Source organism: Mangifera indica, unplaced genomic scaffold (genome assembly GCF_011075055.1).
Source record: "Mangifera indica cultivar Alphonso unplaced genomic scaffold, CATAS_Mindica_2.1 Un_0077, whole genome shotgun sequence".
Classification (NCBI taxonomy): domain Eukaryota; kingdom Viridiplantae; phylum Streptophyta; class Magnoliopsida; order Sapindales; family Anacardiaceae; genus Mangifera; species Mangifera indica.
In genome coordinates, this window is record NW_025401169.1 from 66078 (window position 1) to 76606 (window position 10529).

At 32.7% G+C, this 10529-nt stretch overlaps 1 protein-coding gene across 1 annotated transcript; it reads right to left on the minus strand.

Annotated features, from left to right (window-relative positions):
* Positions 1-1507: 1507 nt before the first annotated feature.
* On the minus strand, positions 1508-4753 carry LOC123207432 (cytokinin dehydrogenase 7-like). Its single transcript, XM_044624832.1, has 4 exons — positions 3810-4753; positions 3429-3707; positions 2536-2798; positions 1508-1911 (listed from the first exon to the last, which is right to left on the minus strand). The coding sequence occupies exons 1-4, from the start codon at positions 4494-4496 to the stop codon at positions 1596-1598; spliced, it is 1545 nt and encodes a 514-aa protein (XP_044480767.1). The 5' UTR covers positions 4497-4753; the 3' UTR covers positions 1508-1595.
* Positions 4754-10529: the final 5776 nt, after the last annotated feature.

The following is a 10529-nucleotide window of genomic DNA, read 5'->3' on the forward strand; positions in this document are numbered from 1 at the left end:
AAACGAGATGTGATAAGATGTGATTGGGTGATAGAGATGACAAGATGCATTCCAAATCGTGTTTGATGAGATGCGTTTGGGTGACAAAGATGATGAGATGTGTTTGAAGTAGCGATTCAATGGGTTTAATGATTCGTTGTATGACAAGATGCCTTATATAATTTTATTAAAAATGATAAATTTATAATTTATAATAAACTAAATAATTTTTGTTATAAAAATGAATAACGGTGGGTAAATGGAATTTTCACTTGGAAGGGGGGAAATTGTACAAAGTTTGGGTAAGCAATAGGCCAAAGGACTATTTCTCACCCAAACTATGCTGAATTCTCAAAGTTTCCCCTATTAACTATGAAAATATCGTTTATTCACCCATGATCGGTTAAATTTAACAGAACCCTAACGCCTGAAAATTTTATCTCTTTTGTCCCTCCTAAACTTTAAAAACTAAAAATTTCTCCCAGCCTAAGTTTTAAAAAGTGACAGTCTCCCAAAGTTTCTCCAACGCTGATCAGACGTCTAAATGGGAGAAAAGAGATTGCTAGAAAGAGAGGATGCTTCGGGAGGGAGAGGCCATCGGCAATGGAGCCGGAGATTTCAAAACGAAATCTTAGGGTGAAACTGCCATTTTTTAAAACTTAGGCTGGAGGAATTTTAGTTGTTAAAGTTTAGGAGGGCAAAAATAAATTATATTTTAGTTTATTTTTAATATTATAGAGAAAATAACGATTTTATCCTTTTCACCGTTAATTTTAACTGTTTATAAATAGATAAATGATATTTTCATAATTAATGAAAGGAACTTTGAGATTTCAACATAGTTTAGGTGGGAAATAGTCATTTGGCCTAAGCAATAAGATTAGAAGCAACAGCTGGTAGGGAGTAGAATAGGTGAAGGCAGACAGCAAGTTGCAATGCAAGTTGGGGGATTAATATTAGGCCAAACGACTATTTCCCACCCAAGGTATGCTGTAATGACAAGTTTCCCCCCTTTAACTATGGAAATACCAAACACCCACCCTTGGGTGGGTGTTTGGTATTTCCATAGTTAAAGGGGGGAAACTTGTCATTACAGCATACCTTGGGTGGGAAATAGTCGTTTGGCCTTAATATTATTAATATGGATAGACACAGACTGAATTGAATTGACTTGCACGCAAATCAAAACAAGATTTCCGTCGGGGAACAACAGACACCACGTCCGTGCATGATTTCTGCCATGCAATTTAAACATATTGCCTTGTAAAGTCTAAACCCTCCTCTTTGCACCCTTTTCATAACCTAAAGTTAAAGTTGAAACCAAGTAGCTAGATTTGCTTTTGAGTTTTTCATCTTTTTTGCATGAATTCTTTCGCACAGAATCTGATTCTGTTACCTAACTCCAACCCTTTATTTTTTATTTCTGCAGTCAAATCTAATCTAATCTATTCTTGCTTTTTCTTGTTTTAAGTTTTCGATAATCAAACCCATAAAAAACCATCAAATTTTGTGGACATTCAACTAATAATTGGATTCAACATGAACATGACCCACCATTCAATTGGATATTCTTTAAGTCCCATCGAAATTACAATTGATTTTTTTACACCAATACATTAAGTATTACGTATCCTTCCAAATATTTTCTGTCCTGGGGCAAGAATGCCCATTGGATCATAACACGCCTTTCTCTCAACAAATCTTTCCCATTTACCTCCAAAATGTTCCTTCCATTGCTCTTGTGTTTGGTAGTGAGGTAGGTATAGCTTATAATCGAATCCATTTTGGATGCAATACTCAACAATTTGACGATTTTGTGACACTAGCTTGTCGACCTCTGGACCATTCGATCCGGGGGGAGTAAATCTAAGCAATGCAACGATGTAGAAGATTTCTTCATTTGGTGTCATTACGGACGTACGATTATCCCACCTAACACATATGAAAAGGAGTAATTTATTAAGAATAATTGCAGTCACAGAACACTAATGGTAATTTTCTTTTAACTTAATTGGGTAAAGTTTGTAAGAGAACAAACTCCTAAGTGCTTGGGTATAATTTAATATTATTTAAATGTGGGCACCATAGGGGGTAAATTAGTCACTTCAAAAAATGGTAACTGGAGCCCAGACAAATTATGGTGTCATTATTGCTAGGTTGGCGAATAAATATCCTTGTCGTTTCGCAAATGACAGACTACAATGAAAGTTACCTCTCTTGTTAACTCATTGTCCTTTAAAAGAGAAACTTCACTGACGCAATTACCCCTCGACCTTCACAAATCTAAATTTCCCAAAATACCCTTAGTCTCCCCAGGTCCATCAGAAATTCCTTACGATAGATATGGCTGACCCTTTGGAGAAAAAAATATTATTTGACCTGTTTTAAAAAAAATATATCCTAACCGCTAGATTTGATTTAAAACGCCATGCAGATGATCAAGCACATCAGGTGTTTAATTGACAATTGTGTATGGCCCACTAGACATGAAACGTGTCATGATCCAATCAGCTCAAAGTAAAATTAAATACACTCGGCAGAAGAGGAAGTGCTTACTTGCTTCGAAGTAGCGGGTAAATTAGCATGGGCCCGCCCACACCATCCTTTAAGATTTTCTTGAAAATCGCTTCATCAAATTCTGCTATGTGTGATTTGGCGATGAACATGTTCAACCAAGGGTGAGGAGACTCCCAAATTCCGTTGGCTTTTGCATGTTCCTCTGAACGCTTTACACGCAAGAGAAAATCCACGTAGCTCACGTCCACTTGGAATTTAAGCTTCTTGATAAATCCTAGCCGTCCAAGTAATCTCTTCACCACCTGTACAAAGCATGGGTATTTATGTCATTTAAAATTAAATATTCCAGAAAATTCAAGGCTTTTAGTCCTTTTACATGCGTGGGGACCAATCATAGTCTTCACAATCTGAATGATCAGCGACTAGATTGGAGATACTGTTTTAACCCTGACAGACTTAATATATTACCAGAATGACCCCACCAGAAAGCGAAGGAGGGAGAAACAGTAGTCCAATGGAATGTCAATTGCTTAATACAATAAGGATAAAGGGGGAAATAAGATATTCTCTTGTGTCAGAAAATCCAATAGAAGATACATTAGGCTGTATAGTCAGTTTTCAAGTCCAGAACCATATAATTCCCTTCTTTGATGCTATGAAAGGAGGACGAGAATAAGGCGTCCTCCATCGCTGAACGCTCACCACGTGTTAGTGCAATCTGAGTCTTTTGACTTTTTCTGTATCCGCCGGGACAGTTTGGAGTAGGGACCCAGGCCCCTCAATCCACGGTCAACATCTTCAAACACGACCCGACGCACTTAGCATCCAGCTAGGTCAAACCTCAGTTATCACTCAACACAACATGGCTTACTCTTTTACGCCAATAGCTGGCGACCTAATTTTTTTTTTTTTTCATGGTGAAAATTGCTTACCATATCAATTGCGGAAGGCTTGTCACCGTTGTTGTAATGAAGAGCGAGTTCAAGACAGCAGAGAACTGAGTCAGCGTTTCGAGGCAAGTGAGCCGGGTCGAACCCATGGTCCGGGTCCAGTGGCACCGAAGGCCGTCCGTTAACAGGGTCATCACTGTTCACAAACACGAACCCTTCCACGTAGTCAAACGATCGGCCACCTCCTTGACAAGTCACCAGTAACTCAGCATCCCGAGTAAACTCATTGAACTCGGAATACACTACTCTTATCCATCTCACCTGATAACATTAAAAAAAGAAACAATCAGATTACGTATGAAGTAAAGAGAAATGTGAAGAATTCTTTGTTAAATTAATAACAAAATAAAATATACCACCCACCATGTCCGGTGCTGACTGTAGCAAAACTCTAGCTTTGGTTATGATTCCAAACTGACCAAGACCACCGAGGACACTGAAGAACAATTCACAGTTTTTCCTTTCTGAGCAAACTACAACTTCGCCTCTTCCCGTTACCACTTCTAACTCGGCAACGTTTGCCGTTTGTGGGCCGTATAGGAAGGTCTGACCACTAACGCCGGCGTTGGATAAAGTTCCTCCCACCGTTAAACTCAGATAATCAGTCCACGACCGCGGGGCCAATCTATACTCCTCAACGCAGCGTTTTAGTACATCTTCCCATAATGCCCCTCCCGATACATCAACATAGGTTGAACCGTCAATTTCCACTCTTTTGAAGTGGTTGTTCTCCGTGGAGCGCATATTTATGATGAGTCCACGGTCCACCATCGCTTGGCCGTTGATTGAGTGGCCGTTACCCCTTGCCGCCACCGTCAGAGTCGATGACAGTGAAGCTGCTTTAATTACTCTGGCCACGTCATCGGCGCTGGATGGTCTAATTACGGCCAATGGTCTGCGAGAATACAGTCCACCGAAATCTCTATCGGCAGCGGCCGTACTCTCGATACTTCCTTGGAGGTCTAAAGTCTTGCACATAATTGAAGCCTCGACGGCTGCTCTCGATTCGATGTCGTTTTCAGGAACGAATCTCTCAAGACAAGCTATCATCTTTTCCGGCGAAAATTGAAATGGATTTTGAGTTATAATGGATAAATTCGCCGGCGAACGGTAAATTTGTTTGCTTATTTATAGGAAAGAAGAAATGAGAAATAAGCGTCTGTGTTGTGGTTGTGAGTTCAGGGTTTAAATAGGAGAAGATTGGGGTGTATTTAGAAATCAAACGAAGTTAATTAAGTAATAATAATGATGACGTGGGTGTATGTTTCAAAGAGCCTGTTGACGTTGTGATCCTCTGTCTGCCACTTCCACGTATTTTTATTTTTATTTTTCCTCTTTATATCAGATTTGATGATGATGATAATAATAATTATAATGGCTATTTATTTGCTTCAATTCTCGGCGCCTCTGGTTTTCCATTGAAATTAATACCATATTTATAAGAATTATGATGATGAAAATGAGTCTACTTAAAATTTTAAACATGTGGAAAGCTTCAATTAAATTGGTTGAGAGTTACCTGGAAGTCTAAAAAAGAGCCCTATCAACATGCCAACTATTCTCCTCTCCTCTCCATGTAAAAACACACACAATTTTAGAGCGGAAGAATTTGAAGAGTGGGCCGCCATTTTGTATTTCTTCGCTGCTTAATTGTAGGTGCCTCTTTCACGTCACTGTAGATCAATATTTCACGTGCTAAAATTTCAATGTTAACAAAATTAATAAAATTTCTAAAAAAAACAAAACCTAAGTTTGAAATTTGTTATATTTATAAAATATTGATTTATATAATATAATAATTATAAGTCTGATCATTATATTTTAAAACTTATTTATCTAATGGATACAAACAAGATTTTTATTTAACAAAAAAAAATACATTTCATGTACTCACCTTAATTACTTAATTAGTTAGACAAATAGTTTATATATATATAAAAGTGATTGAAGGACTATTTTTCATCTAAATTTTAATACGTTTTCAAAGTTACATTTATATGATTTGAAAAATCACTAATAACCGAATTGTCGTTAAAATTTTCTGTTAGAAGTAGAGATAAAATTATTATTTTTTAATAATATTAAAAAAATAAAATTTATTATATTTTTTTTTAAGTTTTAAAAACTAACAATTTGATCATTATCTAAAGTTTTTTTCCCAAATTTTTTTTTTTTACCCTCTAACCACCATCTCCGATACTAACAATCTCTCTTTTCTACCCTAAACTATTTATTGATACATAAAAAACAATCTAGAGTGGAACCCTTTGTTTTTGGCCATATATATATTTATATATATATATATATTTGGTCATATAGGACCACACTGTTAGAAGGCTAGTGGAATTTTAATTGTTAATTAAAATATTAGAATGATTTGTTGACAACAGCAACCAAATTTAGTAAGTGTAGTGATTAATTTTTATTAATATTTCTTTGTTTATGCTACTCCACTTTTATATTAATATTTCAAATAAAGAAGTAAGATAGAAGGGGTCCATATATAGGTGGTTGAGATGCCAAATATAAATAATTTTTATTTCGGTATCCAGGAAACTTTAGTTGAATCAAATAACTCTTTTAAAATATTGATTATATTAAATAAATAAAACGGATTCAACAATCAATTTTATATCTATTATATTACATATATTAATAATATAATATTAAAACATCGTTAAAAAAAAATTTAAATCTTTACTTTTACTTAATTAAAGATGTCAAATATTGACAAAAGATTTCAAAGTAAAGAAATCTTGTGATACTTAATTAAGACATTATAAATTGTAACACCTGAAACAGACCAAACAAGGAAAATAAATTTAAAAATAAAGGGGAGAGAGAGATTCAAGGAACCCAATACCATAATATTATTAGAATAAGCAAAATTTAGACTTGGTATTGGTTGGTCAATTCAGTGTTTTCATTATGATGTTATTATTTTAATATAAGCTTAAAATAGAGGAAGGTGGGTGGGCATGGCATTTATTTGTAGCCTCTTAAACGTCTTCAAAGGGCTATTAAAAGAGAAGCTTCTTCTTGTTATTTTGACTACAGGAAAGTCAATTTTATTGTTTAAGTATGCGGTATGCCTAACGATATATATATAAAATTCAGTAGTAGGCTTCAAATTAAAAGAAAAATTGTTTAAGGAACACAGAACAATCAGACCCTAAACACCAACCTATCTGCTAAAGGGAAAACAAAATAAATAAAGGTCAAAAGGCTTATTCTCACCCAAGGTTTACCTCGTTTCTAGATTCTTATATATAAGATTTTAAATATTTAAATATTTATTTATCATCTAATTTCTGTTAAATTTTTTAATTAATTATAAAAATAAAGTCGTTATTTTATTATTAATATTAAACTAAATAAAGTAATATTTTATTTTTCTTATTTAGTTTAAAAAATTAATAATTTCACTCTTATTTAAAAGTTTGAAAAGTTGTATTTTTCTCTCTACTAGGGTTTACTTTCTTCTCCTTTTCTAGCGGTCAAATTTCAGTTGAGATCGATCTTCATGCCATCTTTCTTCCTTTGTTGCTATCGACGATGCCTGGTCAAGTCTGACAAAGCCTTGACCGACAACAAATCAAAGACGAATTGTCAAATTGACAAAGCTTCTCCAAATTTGTTGAATCATCTTTGTCCAACTTCCATTGTACGTCGTCATGTGATTTGGCTTTAGACGAAACTTTCATAGTGCAATTTGCCTTCGTTTGAAGCTAAATCAATAGAAAACGAAGCCGATTTGACTAATCTAAAGAAACTTCATCAATTTGTTGTCAACAGGGTTCGTCGAGCTTTGCCTGGTGTTGTCGTCAATGGCAGAGGTAGAAGGATAGGATGAAGACGGATCTCGGTTGGAGTCTGGTTGTTGAAGAAGGAAGGGGAAGAAAGTAAACCCTAGCAGAGGGAAAAATATAACTTTTCAAAATTTTGAATGGAGGAAAAATTGTTAGTTTTTTAAATTAAGGAGAGGAAAATGAGATACAATTTATTTATTTTAATATCAAAGGTAAAATGGTAGTTTTACTTCTACAACTAATTGAGAAACTTAATTGGCTAGTGGATAGGTATTTCAGTTTTTAAAACTTTATGAGTGGGTATTTGGGAATAAACTAAACCTTCGGTCAGAATAAGTCTTTTGGCTATAAATAAATAAAGTTCATCTAATTGCTTCACATTTATCCTTGCCCTTCGGTTTAATTTGGCTTTTTAGCAGCTTACAAAAAATATAATAGTGACATTTTTTTTTAGAAAGAAATAAATTTAAATCAAATTTATTTAAGTTCAATTGTATATTTTGTTTGAATGAGTCAAATTCAAATTGAAGAATGATTCATTTACCGAACTTAAACTCAATTTAAGATCAATATTAGTATTAAAGCTTTTGAATGAGCCAAATTCGAATTGAAGAAAGATTAATTCATCATACTCGAATTCGATTCAAGATTGACGTTAATGTTAGCACTAAACTCATCTACACCTCATTTTATAATTCTTTTTCTCTTTTGAAAACTCTTTTTCTTTTCCAACATTACTGTTCCTTAATTCGAACTCAAATTGGTTATATAGAGTTCGAGTTGAACTTAAACTAACATTTATTTAAACTCAACTTAACTTAGATTCACCAATATAACTGACTACCCTTTCTAATAAATTGTAAATATGCACATAGATTTTATGATGATAAAATAAAGTATTAATCTCATAATCTTTAAATTATGAATATACATTTATAGTATACAAATATATACATATATATATATATATATATATATATATATATATATATATTTGTTATTATATGATTAAATAATTTTAAATTAATAATTAGATAATATTAAATCATATAATGATATATTTATATATTAAAAATATTACATGAAACATTATTGCTCCATTTATTATGAATAAGTTTGGGAGTATGGAAATGGCCAAATCGGAAAAGGCATGGAACAGCATTTAATTCAATCTTCTCTCACGTAATAAAGCGGGCAACATAACAGGATATAAATGAGAATCCGAGGCATTCATTTATATATATATGCATGGATCACACCAAATTAATTAAAAAAATATCCACATATTTATAAATATTCCGACTATACATAACTTTAAGCAAATTGGAATTATATACAACAAAAAAGATAACTCTCTGAACTGGGAAAGAGAGTTGTTTACAGCTTGAACATTATTTTACATCATTAATTAAGAGAAATCTTCTTGTCATTTGTTCTTTATAGGTTTGCCTTTTCTTTCTTTCTTTCTTTGTTTCTATTTTTTTTTTTTTTTATAGATTAAAGTTATAGCTTACCTTAATCGTAATCATATTTTTTATTTTCTAATATTATTTATATAAATGCCTTTGTTACATTAACTTGTTTTACGTCCAATAAATTTATATAATTCATATATGCTCTTTCCTTTTTTTGTTATATAATCGATTTTATTGAATATTTTGTGCACCTTTTCAACTAATAGGCAATAATCTAATATAACAGCGCACTGATTAAAGGGTATTTTGGTTCTACTAAAAGATTAGTCTATTCTTATGATGTAGAGTTAATAATTTGCCCGTAAATCTGATCTAACATGGCATACTAAAAATGGATTCAGATTGAGTAATTTCTTGACTTTTTTGATGTTGTTCTCCTGTTTTTAGTGTAATTCTTCTATTTTTGACACCTTTTAGTGGATTTCTAACTCTGCCCATCAGTTTTTGAAATTGTTATGGTGACTTTCAAACGCTATTCTTCTGTTAGCTTTTGACACTCTTTTGGTGATTTTCTGACGTTGTTGTCTTGTTTTTAGTGTTGTTCTTCTGTTTTTGTTGCCTTTTTGTGGCTTTCTAACATTTTTCTCTTATTTTTGGTGTTGCTCTCTAGTGTTCCCAACTTTTAATCACCCACATTTTTAGAGGTTAAATTTTATTTAACTTTAAGGTATCTCACCAATTTTATAAGAAAATTTAATGTATGAATATGAGAAATTAAACTTTTCAAATTTGAAAGATGAAAAATGTTGATTTCATTAAAGTTAAAATGATCTACCGTATTTATAAGTCATGTCTTATCAGCTCGTTAGAATGATCTACCTGTTTATGTGGGCCTTTAGCGAGTTACCTATTTGCTTTTTGTGTCAGCCTGTCATTTTATATAATATTTATTTTTTTTATAAAATTTATAAATTATTTTAAATTTTTTTACAGATAATTTCGAGTCGGCCTATAAGCCTTACCTAGAGGGCCCCAACACAACTGCAAAATTATACCTATAATCATCATTCTAAAATGAATAGTAAATATTGGAAACATTTTCAACAATACTAATATATTTGAAGGCCAAAGGACTATTTCCTATCTAAGATTTAGTAAAAAGACAAATTTTCATTTTTTTTATTTAAAAAAATCAAAATATTTATCAATCTATTAAAATATATTGTTAGAGTTAGAGTTAAAATTGTTATTTAATAAAAAATATTTAAAAAATTAAAAATTTATTATATTTCCCCTTTTAGATTTAAAAATGTGTCAATTTCCTCTTAGTTAGTTTTTCCCCCATCTAGGGTTTTCATCTTTTTTCTATTACAATCGCCCCTCAAACTTTTGAACACTTTTTTGACTCCACTCCTTCAACTTCAAATTTTCTAGCTGGGGATTTAAAATTCTGACGACTTCTCCCTCTATCTCCAGTGTCATCCTTTGCTTGAGACCAAATTGTCATAGGCCTTGCCTTCTCTCCAATGCTCGAACGATCCTCTAGTGGGGATATGATGCTATTTCTCCTCTCTCAGGTTCGTCGCACATCTCCTCTCCATGGGAATTTCATCCAGTTGATTGTCAACTTTAAGCACAGTGCCAACAAAGGGGGATGTTATAATTGACAAGAAAAGCCAAATAAATTCAGACTAGGCATGGATATGATCCGAGTCAGCTCGATTTGTCTCGGCTCAAATTCATTTGATTAAAATTTAAACCAAACTTGAATCGAAAAATTTGGCTTTTTTTTAATTAAAATTGAACTTGAGTCAAAAGGTGTTTAACTCTGTTCGACTTAAATCCAATTTGAATTTATG